Source organism: Dermacentor andersoni, chromosome 2 (assembly GCF_023375885.2).
Source record: "Dermacentor andersoni chromosome 2, qqDerAnde1_hic_scaffold, whole genome shotgun sequence".
NCBI classification, from domain to species: Eukaryota; Metazoa; Arthropoda; class Arachnida; order Ixodida; family Ixodidae; genus Dermacentor; species Dermacentor andersoni.
In genome coordinates, this window is record NC_092815.1 from 189,896,796 (window position 1) to 189,917,446 (window position 20,651).

At 47.2% G+C, this 20,651-nt stretch overlaps 2 protein-coding genes across 2 annotated transcripts in view; one reads left to right on the forward strand and one right to left on the reverse strand.

The window, feature by feature from the left end:
* LOC126540299 (GTP-binding protein 10) overlaps positions 1 to 9,464 on the reverse strand; it is a 28,991-nt gene extending 19,527 nt beyond the window's left edge. The window contains exons 1-4 of the mRNA XM_050187101.3: positions 9,309 to 9,464; positions 7,300 to 7,523; positions 5,741 to 5,832; positions 5,411 to 5,555 (exon numbers count right to left, since the gene is read on the reverse strand). Of these exons, the coding sequence (XP_050043058.1) occupies positions 5,411 to 5,555; positions 5,741 to 5,832; positions 7,300 to 7,523; positions 9,309 to 9,347 (500 nt within the window). The 5' untranslated portion in view covers positions 9,348 to 9,464. The remainder of the gene's footprint in view (positions 1 to 5,410; positions 5,556 to 5,740; positions 5,833 to 7,299; positions 7,524 to 9,308) is intronic.
* Positions 1 to 20,651, forward strand: part of CROT (Carnitine O-octanoyltransferase) — a 220,813-nt gene that overhangs the window by 52,964 nt on the left and 147,198 nt on the right. Inside the window, exon 3 of the mRNA XM_055075955.2 lies at positions 10,636 to 10,786. Within this exon, the coding sequence (XP_054931930.1) occupies positions 10,636 to 10,786 (151 nt within the window). The remainder of the gene's footprint in view (positions 1 to 10,635; positions 10,787 to 20,651) is intronic.

Here is a 20,651-nt window from a genome sequence, read left to right on the forward strand (position 1 = left end):
GTCACTAGAGAGAAAAATAAATTTAGTTGCACTAGTAAATTAGCCTTCTAAATCAAAGAAAGGAACTCTCTTACCATATAAGGAGCCTTCATAAGCCAGAAAAAAAAAATGAAAATGAAGGATGGGTGCACAATTTTCAGGAACGTAAAAAGCAGTGCAAACACAGGGAACCACTTATCATAGGGGTAGAATTTAAACCTGACGTGACACTACTGGCAGTCTTATTTATTATTAGTACGTAGTCTAGCTTCTATGGCATTTAATTTAATAAAGGTAAGGAAAGATCTGCCAGATGATTCATGCGGTTTAACCTCCCAAAGCAACACACTGGGGCAATGAGAAATGCTGCAGTAGAAGGGCCTGTATTATTTTTGACCACCTGGTATTTCTTAAAGGCCAACTGCAATGAAATTTAACTTTGGCTAAATTTGTTATAGATGAACAGTACTATATACAATAATAGAATTTCTGCAGCATCTTAGTGGGGTTTATTAAACTTTGTTTTGGGTGCTAGATGGGACACACGAAAGGACAGACACACATATACATAGCGCTAACTACCGTAAAAACCCACGTATAATAAGAGGTTTTTTTCCTATTATTAGAGTGCCAAATTTTCAATTCGTACTAGATGCGGATCCGAACAAAATTTCAGTCAGAAATTTGGGCTAGAAGTTTTGGTTTGGTTTCATTATTGCTGCGTGCCTATAGGGTGACTTCAATATTGCTGCGTGGCTACGGCTTGGCTTCCTTTTTGCTGCATGGCTATGGCTTGGTTTTGTTATTGTTGTGTGACTACAGCATAAAGTTTCTCTCTATAACACCTAGAGGGAAACCTGGCGCCACCGTCTATGGGAGTTCCTTAAGGGGGCACCGTGCCGTCATGGGAATGACGGTACTATATGTGTCTGCGAGGCTTGTGTTGGCTGGTGTTGTAAGAGGCTTCGTCTAAAATGTGGATATGGCTACACAAATAACGCGTTCTCAAAGTAAAATCTTCATAACATGTTTCCATTCACGCATATTACATCTTTACTCACCTACGATGCATGACCAAGCGAAGAAAAGCAAGAACAGACAACAAACTGTTTCAAAGTGAGCGCGAACCGTGTCGTCTGTCCTCCAACTTTAGCGGCCCGCTGACAGTTTTTACGTAACATATAATCGTACACGCAATAACAAGTTCTCATAGTTAAACAAAACATGCTTTTGCGTAATAATAAAACCAGAACAGCTTTTGACGTGCTGTTTTAGTAGAAAATGACTCATTGCGACAGACGGAACGGTGCTTGCCAAGCGCGTCTTCAAGGTGTCCTGTCTCTCCGAGAACGATGCCAAACCGAAGCCACAATATACCGGTATTTCCATGCATACCACAGCGTAGCAGTGCCAGCTTTCCCTCTAGGTAATGTAGTGAGAAACTCTATGGACTACAGCATCGTTTCTTAATTGTTGAGTGCGCACCTTGGCAGCACACGTGCAAGCCACGCTTCGTGAAGTGCATCTTTTTTATTCCGCATTGAAGGACCAAAATGTCCGGATCACGAAAACATCCCTCGGCTGCTTTCAAGAGAAAGGTTATTTTAGCCGCACAGGACATTGGCAACAGTGCGGCCGGGAGGCAGTTTGGCATCAACGAGGCAAGCATTCGCGGATGGTGTCGACAGAAGGAAGCCCTTTTCGCATGCAACGGAACGTGAAGAAGCTTTCGCAGCCCGAAGAGTGGGACATTCCCAGAAATCAAACTCTGACGGAGTTTGTACGCCAACAGTGAGCCGCGCATCTAGCTGTGAGCGTGGAGCTTATGCAGGCAAACGCTAAGGAGCTTGCAAGAGAAAAAGGGCTACCAAGCTCTGCCTTCAAAGCAAGCAAGCACTGGATTTATCGCTACACGTGCCATGCTGGATTTTCCTTACGCCGTCGAACTTCGATTTCGCAAAAGCTGCCCGAATCGTTCAAAGAGCTGCTTGTGGCTTTCCAGCCCCACATTATTTCACTGTGCAAGTCCAAGGACTTCCAGCTAAGGCAAATCGGCAATGCTGACCAAATGCCAGTTTATCTGGACATGCCATCACCCTTCACCGTGCACAAAAAGGGCTCTAAACAAGTTTATGTCCAGTCCACTGGCAACGAGAAAACGCAAGTTACCTACATGTTGTCGTGCACGGCAGATGGATGCAAACTCCCGCCCTATGTCGTCTTCAAGCGCAAGACAGTGCCTAAAGGTGAGGAGCTGCCAAAAAATGTGGTCGTGAGATGCCGTGAGAAAGGCTGGATGAACAAGAATCTTGTGCTCGCCTGGATAAAGTCCGTCTCGTGTAGGCGGCCTCGCGCACTGTTGTCGTTCCCGTCCATCCTCGTGCTGGACGCATTTCGTTGCCATTTGGCCGACTCAATGAAGAGGCTGTTGCTCGAATCCAGCACTGAACTCATCATTATCCTGGGTGGGATGACGTCTCAGCTGCAGCATTCAGATGTTTGCATGAACAAGCCATTCAAGGACGCGGTCAAGCGGTGTTACGCAGAGTGCATGCGCTCAGGTGAGCCTGCAGTGACGCCGACCAGGCGGCTGAAGTGGGCTTCGCCAGCCACACTATGCAAGTGGATTGTAGCTGCATGGGCCAGCATACCAGTGGACCTTGTGCGTCGTGCATTCAAGAAATGTACCATCTCGAACATGCTCGATGGCACAGTGGATGAGTACCTCTGGGAAGATATGTCCAACAAGGAACTATCCAAAGAGAGCACACCTGAGGAAGACAGCGATTGAAGTGCGGAGTGCAATTTAAATAAATGTTTTCCTCGAGTTTTCCGAACTCGCATTATATGCGGATAAAACTTTTGTTTTCCATTTCGCGTCCCAAAAATTTCACCTCGTACTACATGCGAATTCGTATTAAACGCGGGTTCGTATTAAACGCGGGTTTTAACGGTACTAACAGATTTAATACTGCAAGAAATGAAGCATAGTGCAATATTAGTGCCCTCACAACGCAAGCCTGATCACGTGACAGTGACGGCTACGTTCATTGCATTGCTGCAGCTGTGCATTAAAGAAGGTGCACCTCTGATGAATATAATGTGATCGAAGTGTCGCTCAAACACGTGGGACCTTTCTTGCTGATAAAGTGTGCCTCTCCAATAGTTCATGCGCTGCTTTGTTGTCGTTCCTGCCCAGAATATAGACTCGTGAAAGTACTGTTCACATGCGCAGACATTGGAGTGCGTGCTAAGATGCCAAAATCCAATTTACTTAAGTTGGTGGCATGCTCACTCAGACAGCCGGTGTGGGCCTGTTTGGCCCACACAGTACTTGCTGCAGCTGAAGGGTATCTCGTAGACAACTTCCACAACACAGTGCACAAATTCCTTGGCATGATGCTTCAAACATCCTAGTCTTTCAGTAGTTGTGGTACAAGGACACAGATTGGCTGGTGTGTTGGGGGTGAAACGAACAACAGTAACTGGATGCCACTTTGTTTATATTATGGCTAACTTTGTGCTTGTATGGCACAACCTCAGGTTTAGTGGCGTCAGTTCCTTTGATGTCTGATTGGCATTGCGAGTTGAAAAGAAGCTCGATGAGGACACACCATCACACTTCAAGAAATCTGTCAGTTTCTTATAAACTTTCTTTGAAGCAACCAGCAAGTGCTTTTTTTCGAGTACAGCAATGTCCGCAACGAGCTCACTTACGGCGTCGCTTGCACAGACGAGTCTCCAACTGTTGTTGGTGCTATGTAGCACATCCACGAACATAGGCACAGGGACGGCAGCATCTGTGGTTGCATGAGGCAGTGCCTTCTTGCACATCCTGCCCCAAGGACGGTAGCGTGAAAAATCTTGTGTACCCATGCGTAGACAGAAAGCTCTGAACTATGTGCATTAAGGTGGGTACGTGATATGATCTGCGAGCCTTCTGATGCCTAATCGGTCTGATCTTGACACGTGCTCTTGCACTATCCACACACACTGGGGCAGTATTCTTGGGCGATTACTTTCAATGGATGGCGTCGAAGCACTCACAGTAGAACCTTGTTAATAGGTTCTCGAAAAAAAAAAAAAAGAGACCTACTAACCAGGAAAACATACAATCCGAAGACACTAAAATTTGGCAGATTCAACTGTAGCTGATATCGACATTATGTGAAGTGTTTCGCGTGTCATTGCAGCGCAAGACACCAACAGATGCCGATCTAGTGGGGCCCAAGTGGCCCGAGACACACATTGACGCTTTTGGGGCTTTGGCAAGCTTACGTTCATGCTCTTTGGATTCGGCATGGGTTAGCAGCTTCTTCGGACGGAGCATTCTGGCAGGAACTTTTGATGTGCCTGGTTGGCGAGAATGGTTGCGGCACCAGAAGCTGATATGCATAGCGCTTGTGGGGCTTGAACTACCCGAGACGCATGTTGTTTTAAGACTGCGATGGGATACCAAAACGAAATCAAACCAGTAGGCAAGTGTGAGTGTCAGTCAAAGCCAATAACATTGATGTTCCGGTGTGACATGGGTATTGCAGTCAATGACTGATTTTTGAGAGATGCCCAATACTTGAGACGCCTTCGCAGCACCACCACGAGCCCCATGCAATGTATAAGGATGTCCAAAGTTTGGGATGCTGAAGCCCTTTGCCCTTTGATTTTCCAGACTTTCTGTTGTGACTGCAGGTCGAAAACAGCATTAATTGAAGCTACCACAACTGCCATTTTGATCATCTCGCAGCCTCAAACCAGCACTCTCGGTCATCGATCCGCTAGCAGTCATAGTCACTGCTGCCATTGTAGCCATTTGTGTTTAGCCACATGGAGTTTGGTGCACTGTTGTCTGGCTGTTTTGCGCTGTCGTGTGTCTTGAAAAACCAGTCCTAGCTGCTTCGATGTTCGCTACCAAGCTTCCTGCGGTTCGGTGTTGTGTTTTGATAGAAAGGATTAGTCGCTGTTGGCAATGGTGCCAACTCAGCTTTCATCATCCTCGCCAATGGCTTTGAAGCATGGAAAGCATGGCAAGTGTCTAAGAAACGTTGCATAATGCCATTCCCAAAAGTCAGCTTCGCCGCAAACAGTGGCACTATGCAGGCAAGCACATACAATGTATTGTGGTGAAGCATATCAAGGGTGGAAAGGGGCTATTGTCACGGAACATATTATGTGTTCCCTAATTATAGATGCACGCACCCGCCATCTACTATCACCGTACAAGCACTGCGATGCCTAATAATTGAAGTGGCAGGCCTTCAAAGCTATTTTGGAAGTGGCAGTGGCAATTTGATCCCTTGAGGGCAGTAAAAGGCATGCATTCGTTTATTCGGACGTTCTTGTGGTCCCGAGGGAGTCTGAAAAATTGGATGTTGACTATAGTTCCTTTCACATGCTCACTGAACTGTCAATCTATAGTTGAAAGCTTTCTCACCCCACAAAGCCCACATCTGCGATGAGCTTGAGGCTGAGAGTGATGTTGTCGACCTCGCCTTTCTGTCCATGGTACTGATTGCTGGGGTTGCCCCCCTGGCCCCCTCGCACCACCAAGATCTTGTCATCAGGCTTGATCAGGTCTCCTGGACATGTCAAACGTGGTTATTTCGCTTTCCCAATGTTAATAACATGAAAATGGCACACACAGAAAAATGCATCTGTGATTGGGCCAAGGACGGCACATTATAGCCATTCACATGAAGAATCAACAAATATGGATGGCTCATTGTTAAAGTAAGGTTTTTGAAGAAAGTGCACAATGACATACCAATCAAGTGATTCTGGCCATTGTAGACGGATACTCCTATGGGGACTTTGACTGTGATGTCTGTTCCTGGACTTCCAAGGATTTGCGTTGCCCTGTCATCGAGAAACATTTGCAGCAATGAAGAAAGATCAAAAGAAGCTGCACAAATTGGTAAAAAGCATATATATATATATATATATATATATATATATATATATATATATATATATATATATATACAAGGGTTATTTTTTTTTGACACAGTAGGGAACTGTCCAGCACACTTTTTTTTGCCTTGCATTCGTTTCATTGCCGTTGATTCTCTCATATAATCACACTTTCCTAAACAAGGTGAGGACACGTACATATCCATTTCCCATGTTGCTGCTCGCATGTGGAGGGTTAAAGGACCTTCGAGATATGGAGCGCGCTCGTCAGCAAAAATGCTCGGCTCAATCAGCTTGGTGACAGAGCCAGGGCAGCGCTGGCAGCTTCTGCTACTTGCACGAGCATTGTGAGCACACATAATAGTGTTCCTGCTGAGCTACTGCGTGTACGCACTGGCCTGAGTGGAACGGACAGTAAATGTCAAGCTAACTTTATACATTTCACAGACCCCCGTACTATCATATGATCCTCAACTCGAAACTCTTCTTCCCCTTCAACCAGTTGAGCACAGCACCGCTTCAGGGCAGAAGAGGGCACTACGCTTCCCAGGAATTGCCGAGGGGTGTCAGTGAAGCACAGTGTCCACTTCTGTCAATAGGCGGCACAGCCATTCACTTTCTCAAGTCGAGGTGGAGTGTTGAGTGGAGAGGAGCATTCTAGAATATGGGGGCGAGTTCTGACTTAACGTCGAGGGTTTCCCATCGGTTGCATATCACGCACCATCTAGGCAAAATGCCTACATCACTAGTGGCGCTCCTCGTCACGCCAGTGTTCTCAGACACTTGCTAGTTGCTAGTCAGAATACTCTTTGAGCAGTTCAAACGCAACGCTAAACCGTGCCATTGGTGTCAGTGCTTTGCCCTTCAGGCAAAACTGTGAGTTTCTTCAAACCAACATAACTTGAATAGGTCATCTAGACCTACATAAAAGTACAAAAGTTATTGTGGAGGCCTTCATGGCAAAATGAAATTGCAATCATCCCCAAAAGACGAGTTTCGTCAACAGTGGACCTTGCTGCACATGCATGAATCACATCGATGTGTTACCACAACAGATTTAAAAGTGAACAGCGAAACATGTGGCTTTTAGTACATGCTGCGCCATCTAACCAGGCCCTTGATAAATCGCCAAGCATACGCTGTCAAGTTATGGAGTTGAAGGGTATGTGTCCCGCTTTCATCTTCTAGACTGTTGACCATCTTGTAAGTACTTCGATATCACGTCAGCAGAAGTACTGGAAGGATCTGTTTTACTACAGTGCTCGTCGATAACAGAATGTCTTGCGTGCAAGGTGAAAAAAGACAACAAAAAAAAACAGCCGAAAAAGAAAATGGGATCTTTGCCCGCTTCACGTCAGTTTATACTCGGACATCATAACGGTGGTCGAAAGCACACTTGGTTTTCCAACTAACTTGCTATTTTGTCCGTGGCCTGCGTTGACACGCTTGTCGGGATACTCTTTGACGACATCCCTCAGCTCAATTTTGTCGCTGGCCTTCAGGTACACACTGCCACCGCTGCCGCCAATTCCACCGTAGCGTGGGAACCCTGAGCCGCCTCTGCCGGCATGGATGTTCAGACGCAGACGATCCATGAAACGCTTCACATCACGCAGTGGTCGGCGCTTGGCTGACTCCTGAACAACAGATACGTGTCCATGAAAAAGCATCACTAGCAAATAATGCTATCACAAGTATACATACAGTTTCTTGAGCTGTCCAAGCATAATGGCAGGAATAATCCCTTGCAAAACAAGAAGAGTGTTTAGCAGAACTTGTTTTCAGGCTAGTCAGTTCAAATTTAAGGGAGTACAAGAGGCAAATACATAATTGCGACTTTCGCCCAAAAGATATCTTTCCAGATTATAACAGTTTCAGGTTCCTTTGCTATCTAAGATTGTGCCAAAAGAATTTTATCCTCATTAGCACAGTAGAAATGGTAAAAACAGTGTTTTTCTCACAAGCCAGTCACTCCACACAAATGAGAATTTCCCGATTTCCTGCTGCTTCATCGCATTTCACTCATATGTAGCTCAAAGGTGGCTTGGAAAAAAAAATAAAGGTTGCAGCTACTGCCACAGAACAAAGCTGAATTGAAGAAGGTGCAATGTATGCTGCAGGAGAATTTTAGTTACAATAGATGCAATCTGAATAAGATGACAGACTTTAGAAGTTTCGGAACCATTTTTCTCAATTTATGTTATTTCACAAAAGTTTGTGATTGCAAAAAAATTATTTTTCTCGTATTATAGGAAGACTTATATAAGGTAGGGTGCTTACTGGGGCAGAAGTTTATGGGGAATGCAACTGTGGACTTAAATAGATTCCACAATTTTTTTACTGAAATTTCGACCGCAAGGTGAAAGTTTGATTCCTAGTAAAGCTAATTATGCCATTTTCTTTTTAAGTGAAGATTGTGGAGGTTGAACAAAACAGCTGCACAGTGCCACAGTTATTTGGCCTTTCTAATAATATGTTATGCATAAGAATTCCAAATATTTTTGTCATTTTAGAACAATAGTGTTTGCACTTACAAGTCTCTTCAACATTTGAAGATTTGTAACTGTTCCAAAAATTCTTCTACAATAATAAGATTTGGCACCTGGCATTATTATATATATATTGTCCTGAACGTATCCTCCAATTTTTTATCAAAGTCAATTAAACGGCACAAAAGTTCACTTTCGCGGGCTGTGTCCCCCTTCAATGCAATAACCGTAGTGTTAACACGAAATATACAAACAAGGCGACAGGACGAGTGGCCATACTGTCAGTTTTCTTGTTGTCATCGCGTTGACACTGAGGTTAAGTTTTAAAGCGCACGCGGCCGGGCTGCTTATTCTGGCCATATTTCTTTTCCCGTTTTGTAACGTCTGGGCTTGAGAATGAAAGGTGTCAGCGGCGCGGAGTCGTTTGGTTTGTGTGTATGTGTAGAGAGAGAGAGAGAGAGAGCGAAAGAGAGGAATTTCTCTGGCGCACGCGGAGGCATTTTGCCGCTGTGATCATTTGGGACAACACCGATTTGCTTTCAAACTACGATTACTCAGGAAGTGCAGATGCAAACCTCACATGTCAATACGTACCGCATAGCTTTCACAATCAACGCTTAGTCTTGCGGAACAAAATTTTTATGTCCGGTGTATCCAATCTTCTTGAACGGAAATTACGGCGTTTTCTTAATGGCATGCTTACGGTCATAGCCACACGCACCAGCACTCGGTCGGTAAGCAGCTGTTATCCCCACGATTACCCTGCTAAACTCCGTACAACTGAACAGCGTTAAACGAAATTATACGCCACATGCAGGCGAGGATCAGTTTTTAGAGTCTGCTGCTGGTGAAACTGTCAGAGCGCCGACAAACCAGACCCAAAAGGACAGTGAAAAAAAGGAAAAAAGAGAACAACAGGCAATATACACGTACCTTAGCAGCATATAAGCAAAAGGTTGTCAGCACAACCATTATCGCTGCCTTATCAAGTTTAGTCGAGGCTATCAGATGAAGCGCACAAACGCGCAACAAAACGCACTCGCGCAGTTTGCATCGACCGCACGCTCGCGTCTGCTGCGCACTTCGGCGAGGCTTGTCTCGGATAGCAACACGCTAATCACTTAGCATATTATTTGTATTTTTGAACAAAACTGTTGTGCGAAAGTACATTATTATAAATTACAAATAATAATTAGATGGTAATAAAAGCTTTATTATGAAATAGTAAATATATGCGTAGCAGTTATTAAATTGACACATGCGAAGTTGTACGACGCTGTTTTGAGCCAAGTCAATACAAGTACAGCCCAAGCAACAACCCATCTGTAGATTTGAAAACAAGATCTTCGCGTGGCCTCGGCTTGGTAGGCTGTCATTCGGCCAATTCGGCGGCGACGGAAGGTCGTCATGTGCAGAATGTAGCCCCGTGCCAAGGCTTCCGTCATTTCTACAGCCTCCAAATTGCCCGTAAAGGGACCACTCGATTGCTCGACTACTTATGTCGAGCAGCTTCTAGCCCCCGGCACCAAAAGGTCTCTGGCTCGGCTCCTCCGAAACAGCTCCAGGTAACCGCTGCCGCGGCCACCACTGTCGTGTTGTTGCTATCGGCTGGCGCGTCGCGATCGCGCACCTCATGTATCCTAGCCCGCTTCATTGACCCGTGCTTTTCTGGTACGCTGGTTCTGGCTGTTTGCTTTTATTTACCTGGGCGGAGTCGCATTGGCATCCTGCGCTACCGCATGTGGGTCGGGTAACTTTCTTGTTGTTTACACTATGCGTTCTTCGGATTCTTCGTTCTTTTGACCTGAACATCGTTTGTGTACCCATTCGCGACGGCTTGTTTTCAGATTGGTTCAGATTGTTCCAGGCTCGCATCGCCCATTTCCCTTGGGTTGCCACATGCATCCGTGGACGTAATAACCAACTGTCAACTGATGCCGACGAGCCTGTCAACCGCGGTCTACTGGCTGTCTGCTCTATCCGGTGACGCGCTCTTCGGACAAGCGGTGTACGGTCTGGCGTCGTTCCCGTGCAGACATCCCGTGTGCTCGCGTAGCGTTCGTACTACAGCAGGTTCCCGTCCTGTAATTTCGCCTGCTGTCCGCTGGCGGGCCGTGGTCCTTATTCGGGTCATATTTCGTTTCCGCTTTCGTGACGTCCCGGCGAAAGAGAGAAAGGTGTTGGCGGCGCGGGGTCGTTTGCTTCGTAAACACATATAGCCATATATATAGCATCTCTCTCGCGCTCGCAATTCTCGCAGGAAATGGACCGAGCGGCCGCCGAGGAAGCTCGGAGGGAGCGCGACCGGCTCTACGTGAGCGACGAGGAAGCCACTTTCACCCACGACGAGCTTCTGCCGCCGCTGCCGGTCCCGCCGCTGAGGCACACCACCGAGAAGTACCTCGACTCGGGTGAGTCTCGTCGGACACCCGCTTGTTTATTTGTTTGTTTAATTATTTATATCTGTCCATATCCCTAGCCCGCGGAGGCACTATATAGAACATAGGAGAATCGAAAAAGGAGTGGAGTGTGTCGATGCACGTCGTTATCAGTAGCTCTCTTGATCTTCCTGGCTAGTGTGTTGGACATGAGATTGGTTGACCACAAGACAAGGCCTTTCTCTCGTTATTAGGTGGACAGTGCCTATAGTTGCGGCGGATGGGCCGTCGGACCCTTCGTGCGTGCGATTTTTCGATGTTTGGACTGCTGAACTTCTCTGCGAATTAAAACTCACATGCGGCAAGGACGGGGAACCAGGCACAACATGGATCGTAGACACGTCACTGTGGACTTCCTACTTAATTTTTGTTTTGATAAACTAACGCGCTCAAACAGAAAGAACTGTCACGAAAACAGTTTCTGGGTTGCTGTACTTGTTCTTACCGAAGCAAACTGACGCCGAAAGCAATTCTGTCCAAACAAAATTATTTAATTCTTTACTCTTAAACAAATGCAGTACACCCTATGCGTCGTATCTTGCCACACAACGGTAATCGTCATCTGTCTGTCCCGCATTTCCTTTCTTTAACGCTGCGAGCCCGGTACTTCCCAGTAACGAACGGCACGCGAGTTATCAGCACGGCAGAGCATTCTCGACATGAAAGTAGCGAGCGCAGGGTTTCTAAGAAAGGGAAAGCAAGCAAGACAGATGACGATTATTGTTGTGTATGGCATGATACGACCCAAAGGGCGACCCAAAGAGTGTAGGTGCTGGCCAATCGCGTAGTAAAGGGTGGGGGGGGGGGGGGGGGCAGGTGCCAGTTGGGGTTGGGGGGGGGGTGTCATATATGTCTGAAGACCCCCCTCTTTCCGCCGGCTTGACTGGGCGCAAATGGTTAAGATGCTGCGGTACACTCTAAGAAAAGTTTACACCCTTTGGAGTGCCCCTTCTGCCACACAACGATAATCGTCATCTGCCTTGATGCGTTTCCTTTCTTGAAAATGCCGCGCCCGCTACTTTCCTGTCGGGAATGCTATCATGCTGATAACGCGCATGCCGTTCGTTACGGGAAAGGGGCACTCCAAAGGGTGTAAACTTTTCTTAGAGTGTAACCAGCAGCCCGAGCACATGTACCAGACGTGTAGTGCTGCAGAATTGTCGGCTGCAGCTTTATCAACATCCTACGTAATAACTGCACGAATGTGCGGGCTAATAAATTTAGTTTGCTAAGTGGTCACTAAGCCACTCGCCGTGCGCTCATGATCGGAGCGGACGTCGCTTAACATACAGTTAGGCCATGTGGCTCTTGGGTCCCTCTTCCGTTTAGTCCGCGCTATCTTAAAGTATGATATCTTAAGTTACAGCTTAAATAACAAAATGGAGGAAACATTGCAATTCTGGAATTGAGGACCCAAAGTCATATTAATAAATCAACAAAAAAAATTTCTCTAAACAATATCGTCGTGGATGCTAGAGCCTGCAGTACTTTGGCACTGTGAGTGGCCCAGTATGGCAGTACCGAAATAAATATGAAATACTACACCAGTGATGTCAATATTTCTATCCTCTCCATTGCGAGCGCAGACCAGCAGTAGCGCAAGCTTTCGCTGGCATGGGCTTCATTGTGGCCTCTCTCTCTCTCTCTCTTTTGTTGTGCTTGTTAACGCCAGGAATTGACGCGAAGCGTGCTCTATTCCGTTCCCAGCTTGTGGCGGTACGGCAGCTCGGATAATGACGTTTGCCAATAGCAGCAAATAAAGAACGGCTTTATGGATCAGAATGAAGAGAACTCGTAATTGTCATAGCGTTGTCAACCGCGCAGCAGGAAAGCAGATGGAGTTTCCTAATAGGATCACGAAATCATTGTCACTGACGCGCTATTTAATTTTCGTTTGGGTTCAGGGCTACGCACAACCAAAATACTGCACGCCGTAGTACCTACGACGAATTCTGTGACGTTGTTGTTGGGGAACATATGACTGTCGGGCTTCAATTTTGGAAATGCAATATCGTCTCTAAAATTGCTAATTAAAATTCCATTAGAATCGTTTTGTTACATGTGAGCCATATTTCCCACAATGCCGCATCTGCATTGGCTGCCAAGCGTTAGTCTGATAGCAGATGTGCAAAGCGCTTATGACGCGTTATCAGTGCGGAACCCTGTGGTATTTAGTGCTGAAAATAAAACAGCGTGCATACCTGCTACATTCGCGATCTCTGGGAACGAAAGTGAAGAGAGGGAGAGTAGGGTCATGTGCGGCTGTGCTCATGCTGCCAAGGCGGCTGTGCTGGTGCTGAAACAATACTCCCCCTCCCCAAAAATGTTCGATATCCTCGCCTTTCTCACTACACCCGGGGGGGGGGGGGGGGGGGTGACAGAAGACCTACGGGCCCCGGGTGTCGAACGACCTAGCTGCGCCACTGGTGCTGGCAAATATGAAAATTGCAGCTGCCACGCCCGTTGCATGTGAAATGCGAAGTTCCCATTTGCGGAGGTCGCAGCTGCGAAAAAGGAAAAACGCAGCGTAAAATCGCACCATGTGTACCGGGCTTTAAAGAAAGGAAACGCAAGCAAGGTAGATGACGATTATCGTTGTCGGTCAAGATACGCCTCCAAGGGCGCAAAGTTTTAAGAGTGAACGCGTGGTCGCATCTTGCTATATGATAGGAGTCAGCGGTTATGTGGTTATAATACGTACGTTGCTCCCAAGTCTCCCGAACTTTCTTTTGTTCTAAATTTTACGAATTTCGGATTGTTCTGTGATTGTACGAGTGTTGAGTCAAATTTTTAGAAAAAATGAATTCGGTTGGCGAAAAAGATTTGAGGCGTTTGGTAGATGGGGCGGCGCAAGGTAGCAAAATACGTGCAACACAGAAATTGGGACGGTGCTCGCGCCGCCTTCCGCAAGACACCGTATGAATCGTATAATACGTGCTTCGAGCAAGTTTATTCTGACAAGTTCTCCAAGCAGTTCGAATCGCCTGCCGTGCAGTCGTTGAAGAAGACATTAGTGATCTAAGAGCGATGTGTTTCCCGTCAACCACTGCTGTTCCAAGTATCCTGTTGCTTGTATGCTGGCTTGTAGAAATAAAGAATCCTTATAATAAAATGCTCCTATATCCCACAAAAGGTTAAAAAAAAGCACGGTCTCCCCCCGTACTTTGTCTATTTATTTATTTATTTCTCTCTTTTTTTTTTTTTCCTGCTAGCGCCGAGAAACGCTGGCATGCCGATAATCGCTGCACTCCTTCACTCCTGCGGCCCTGTGTTTCATTCATAAGCGACCAGACCTGCTAAGCTGTTATTGCGTGTTACTGCGCAACGCGCTGGCATTCCTCGTGACTACTCAGCGATTTCTGTTGTTTAACGTTATGCCCGCCGAGGATGTTTTTCTTCTTTTACTCGCCACAAAGTGCGGCAGGCTTCCTCAGTGGTTTTTTTTTCTTTTTTTTTTTTCTCACTCCCTCGACGATCTTGCGCTTAGGAGGAACGAGCTGAGGGGGGAAGGTGGGAAAACTGCTGCGACTGCTGCGAAGCCAGTAAAAGGAAGAAAAAAAAAGAAGAGTCGCGGCTTGCAGTTTTCGAGACAAAGGTGACGAAACGCCTTGCTTGTGCAAGCGACCTCGTGCGCCTGCCGACCACTTTCTGGGTTTCCGGTTGCGAGGTCGCAGGTGCGACATCCCATCCACGGTCAGGGGCAGATGTTAATGGGGCCTCATCAAAGCATACGAAGTGGGTCACTGCACTCTGTCGGCGCAGAAGTGCAGGCATGCCTCGAGGAGGGCTGCATGCCTGGGTCCGGCCGCTGTGCGCGGTCGCATCAACATACCCCCGTACGTTGACTTCTTGTGGCGCACGCTCAAGGACGTTGCATTGCTCAATGCCTGCGCGCTGCGGTGTGAAAACTGTCACGCGCCGGGGTGTTTCTCCTTTTTTTTTTGTTTTTGTTTTTTTTTCCACCTTCCATAACTGCCTTCCCTGGCTCCAGCTTTTACCTTGTTCTCGTTTTGCTCATCGTCTTCAATTGCCATCTCCCGCCTTCTCCGTGTTTTCCCTGGATAAGTGCGTTCAGCTGTCTTTCGAATTAAAAAGAACAAAAACATAGCTGTTATGCAAGACGCACCCTTTCAGGCACCGTGTTTCGTTTGTTACATTGCTTTTTGCGGCAGGCGACGTAATATGCTGGATTATGTGCGTAGTACGTTTTCTTTTTTTTCTCATTCCTCGCTGAGTAGAGCGAGTTTGTTGCAGTTTGGTGGTACGCTAAGGTCGCGCGTAGACGCCAGCTGCACGACAATTATGCATTGCCTCACCGGGTATGCTGCAAGAAAGTAACAATAAAAAAGTTAATGGTTCGATGTTTACCTCCATCGGAATGGTCTGCGTTAGTATGCCTGTCGTCTCAGCCACGAATGTGTGCATTCACCATTAGGCATAGTCAAATCGAGACAAAACGATTATTTTTGCTCGCCACTATTCATAGGTGACCTTCGCGCTACAATCCGAGATCATGTTACCGTACCAACTCGCCCGACTTTCTATCCTTTTGCACTATTCATAGAATTGGCGCAAAACAGTAATTGCGCAATATTTGGAGGCAATTATTCTAAATAGCCAAGTTTGACGAGCAGAATAAATTTAGTTCTGGTGCTCGAGTAGTGAAACTTCCGAATCGAATGCGAATAGTTCAAGGAAAAAAAAAGGTTGCGTCTATTTCCCCTCGCTGTCGCAGCGCGCTGCCCAGGGTGGTGCCCGTCTGTAACGAATTTGGTTCGTCATATCATAAGAAGCCAACAAGCCAACACACCGAGGACTGCGTAGGGGTAATGTGTACTTACTAATTAAAGAAATGATTAATTTATGGAAATGAAAGTGCATGAATAAAAAAAAACAACTGGCCGCCAAACAAATACCACCAGAAATGAGCAAAACCAGCTGCAAATTAAGACACACACACACAAAAAAAGAACACTTGATAGAACAAAAATCAAGACAGTGACAAAGAGCGTAGTGGTGTTGAGTCCACAAAATCTCAACATCGATTGACAAAAGAAGGGGTCATAGCATTCAAGTACAAACAGAGGGCATCCAAGAAGGCGAACAAGCTGAAACCGTAAACCTGTGGCTTAACGCCGTCCTCACAAATGTACAGAGTTCACCAGGGAGTCCGAATTGATGTCATCAAAACTGTGGAAAGAAAAAAAAAAAGTCGACCGGTTGCTTCTTTATCCTGGTAAGAAGTCCGGACGGCGTAGGCAGCGCAGTGACGCTCCAGGATGGCCGAACCCTGCAGCTGTATGAACGGTCGTCGAAACGCTGCCCCGTCTCCGCACAGCCGGGAGGGGCCTCACAGGTCATCAGGAGCCGTCCTCTGCGAGCCCGGGCTCGGCACCCCAGCAGCCTTCCTCCAACGGTCCCCGCTGGCGTTGTGCTCGGTAAACAGCGGGCCGTCGGGGAAGCTTCGATGTGGTTCGGCGAAGTCCTTGTGTACGCTCGAGGTGCTTCTGGTCATGTACGAACGTATGTGCACCTCCGCAGCCCAAGCCGTCTTCCTCCGCTCACTTCCTCCGACGTCTCCCTGCCGTTCTCCTTCTCTTCCCCCTTCTTTCTCGTAGTCTGCCGTGAACTCCTCTTATTGTAAATTTTCTTTATATCTCGTTTTTCATGCTGTCGCGCTCGCGCCAGACCCATGTCGTCGTCGCCGTCCTCTTTATTGCGCTCAAATCTCGCGCCGCGCTGTAGACTCCCAAGTGTCCTCTAGGATTAGACACTGCCCAGTTAGCGCGCATCGTGACACCGTCACGCAGCGTTTGACGTAAGCATGACGTCGCTTCGAGAAGGAGGGCCGCTGCGCGCGTGCTGCAGCCTCCCAGTTTCGGTTTCGTGCGCTCTGATAGCCAAATTTCGTCGTGTCACAGTTCCGCGGGTCATCGCATTTTTTCCAGGTCCAAAAGTTAATGTGGCTTGTACGGAGAACTAGTTTCAATTTGCCGATTATCATGAGCCCGCTAAATTAGAAGTTTAGGAGATAAATAGCAACGTTACTAGACTAGGTTCAGTTTAACTCTCCGTAGCGGGCGCCCCTAGCCTTTGTTTGCCACCAGAGGGCGGGAGCGCCGCAGGTAGTATTTAAGCAAGCTCTACTCGGGTGCAGCTCTGCGTTGGCGAAAGTGCTTGGGTCCTCCGACTGCGCAACTTACGAACGCAGCAAGTGTTTTAACGGATGCGTTATTTCATGTCTTTATAGTCTTGCGTTTAGCAGATTGATTGAACTTTACGTAGCTGTGAAAATGCTGCTGCGCTCCCCCGGAATGCGTTGTGGTGTCCTTAGTCCAAGGCCGCAGCAGCCCCGGCCGTCCACTGCGCTGTACTAATCAGCTCTTGCTGATGGGTAAATGTAAGTAGCTGATTAGTAGCTGTAATCAGATGTTGCTGATTAGTGCTAATTAATTAATGCGAATGCATTGTATGACTCATGAGGCGGCGTTAGCGCGGCCATACGATGGTCCAAAAAGTCAAGGGAGTCCAAGTGAGCCAATCGAGGCAGTTGACGACGCCAGTTAAGGTAGAGTGGGTTAAGGCAAAGTTAACCCACGACCATTGGTGGAAGTCGAACCCGTGACCGCTGGTGTTAATTATGGCGATGTTAATTAATACCAGTTTCTAAGATATAGTTAGGGTACTCGAACCCGCGACCTTTAGTGCGAGTCCAACACAGTGCCTTCGGTGTTCATTAAGACGAAGTTAATTAAGGGAGAGCGAATTAAGGCGCATATTTAATTACGATAGAGTTCATTATGGCACTCGAACTCACGACCACTGGTAGTAGTTGAACCCACTTACTTTTGTGATAATTAAGACGAAGTTAATGTGAGTTAAGGCACCCGAACCCACGATCGTTGGTGAGAGTCGAACCCTCAACCTTTGGTGGTGGCAATGCTTTCGCATTCATCCACGTAGGGATAACTCTTTCTTTATTAGAACATAAGATATACAAATCAGATATTTCGTCAACGCTGTGCCCCTCGAATTTTCATTATTTGATCGTGTAAAAAACAATTAGCTTATTAGTACTAAAGTTGTATAATCAGCCGTTGTAGCTGTCCGCAGGTCAATTGGGTAATTAATGGGTGCTACTCATCAGGAGTTGCAGTGGTCAACAGGTCGATCCGTGCACTTTTAAAATAGGAATAAATCCAAGGCACCTTCTCTTGATATACAAGGTGTCCCAGCTAACTTTAGCCAGAGTTTAAAAATATGCGAATGCCACGTAGCTGGCCAGAACCAAGGTAATGTTATTTGCCGTCGCTTGGAGATACTCAAATTATTGTTCTTATCACGCCTAATTAGATAATTAGTCCTAATTATTTAATGAACTTCGCAAATATTATAATTAGATTAGAAGTGTCAATGAGAAAGTTGTAAAGCGACATGAAAAACTCCAGACACAGCTTTTTGTTCCTCAGTACGTGCTACATAAAAGTTTTTCCGAGCGTGAAAGCAGCCCGGGAATACACGCAAAGTGCCTCGAGCGGCGGGATTCTTTCACACTCGGAAAAACACTTTTATGTAGCACGTATTGAGGAACAGAAAGATGTATCGGGAGTTTTTCACGTCGCGCTACAATTTTACCATTGACACTTTTCATATAATTATATATTTCAGAAATTTATGAAATAATTAAGACTAGGCGGAAGGAAAAAAAAAATATTTGAGCATCTCCAAGATACGACAAACAACATTACCTTGGTTTTGTTCAGCTACTTGGCATTCGCATATGTTAAAACTCTGGCTAAAGTTATCTGGGACACCCTGTACATACGAACTCTCAGAACTTCATTTCGGGTAGGAAAAAAAAATGAAGCTAGCGCCATTTCTTTCATCAGAGCATCACATTCACAAGTGCAATGTCAAACCTACGTGGGCTTTGCTCGCTTGCGCGCATACTTGCGCATTCAAGGCAGGTTCTCGCTGCAGGAACGGAGCATAAATGTGCATTCGCGTCACCAAATAAAATTGGATGACATGGGCCGTAAACTCGTCAAATTGCACACGGCATTAAAGATTCACAAGAGTGTCGCAAAAAGCACCGAGACTGCGGCAAAACACGCGTGTAATAAACACCGCCACAACGCGTGAACAGCCGCGGACAGCGCTTCGCCGCCCCGTCCGCGCCGTGCTGACCGAGCAAAGTGCGACAGCAGCGCCACGAGATGCGAGGATCGGTGGTCGGTCCACGCAGTCACAGGAGTTTGAAAACTGAACCTAGTCTAGTAACGTTAATTTTTGTTAATTGGCGATGAATTGCGTCGTATTATCAATCACCCCATGGTCGCCACCACTAGCGTCATGTTCCTCAGGGAACCGTCCTTTCATTTCGGAACGACTAGTTTGAAATATTACTAAAAGCATTCGTAGAAACAGCTGATATACAGGTGCAATATGTTATACCCAAACTACAGTCATCATCATCATCAGCCTGTTCTATGTCCGCTGCAGGACGAAGGCCTCTCCCTGCGACCTCCAATTACCCCTGTCCTGCGCCAACTGATTCCAACTAGCGCCTACGAATTTCCGAATTTCATCGCCCCACCTTGTCTTCTGCCGTCCTCGACTGCACTTCCCTTCTATTGGTACCCATTCTGTAACCCTAATGGTCCAACGTTTATCTAACCGGCGCATTACATGACCTGCCCAGCTCCACTTTGTTTCCATTTTTTTTTTCTCGGCGTCGTCAACTTACATGTTGGGCTCGTACGGTTCCTCTCTGCCCAAGGTGTTGCGGCGCGGGTTCTTCTTGTAAAGGCGCCGCCCGGCCAGCACGTCCTCTGTCCGAGCGTATATCCAGTGCGTGCCTTCTGCACCAGCACTTGGGCGCCGAGCGGTAGGTTTTTTTGGGTATAGCGGGGGGAGGCCATTTGTCAAGAGTTTGCGCCGCCAGAGCACTCCTCCTTTTCTGTTTGGCCGCGCTGACGCATTCAGCCGGGTATATACCTGGGTCGTTCGGCGTGGGCAGGATAGGGATGGCCGGGACGGAGCGGTCAGTTGCCTCGTTCTCGCTCGCCAACGCGTGCGCGTCGTCGTTACCGATGCCGCCCGCGTGTACCGGTACCCAGTGCACTCGCACTTTGAAATTGTGATCTCGTGGAGCCTGCTGCCCCACAGCTTTATGTCCCCGACTGAAGTGACTCAGGGTGCCCGCGAATCACATCAGGGCGTCCCTGCTGTCCGTGAAAATGACCTGGCCCTTGCGCCACTAAACAACACATTCATCCGTGAAAATGGTCACTTGGCATCCTGTTTTCCATAGGCCTTCTAAGGCCTCTTCGCGAACCTTATGGATAGCGACAAAGAGCATGGTTCGAGTTGACGAGGCGTGTAGACGCAACCATACTAGTGCGTGTTTTTCCTGTTTCCGTGCTTTGTCACTACCACCAGCTTAGCGCTTCCTGCGGTATTGTCGCATGCTGCATCACCGAAATCGCATTCTCAGCGCTTTCCGTGCATGAGGCCTTCACCCTGCGCTCATCCTCGTGTTCTTGTTTACGATGCCTTTTCGTCAGGGGCTTTGGCATTCTCACCAATACTTCCCTCGACGGCTCAAGGACTCTCGGGATTGGTTGCTCGGCAGGTGGTTAGTGTCTGAGGGATTGTCGTCGCCAAGGCGGCTTGGTACGGGTAAGCAAAGCGAGAGACCTCCGGCCAGCCTACATGTTCTGCCTCCACGCGCCATGGTCCTCGTTGCGCGGCTCAATGGTTGCCTTGAGAAACGGTAGGCCTGCATATATGTAGAGCTCGGTGTTCTGCGTGTACCGCGGCAGATCAGTAGGGACTC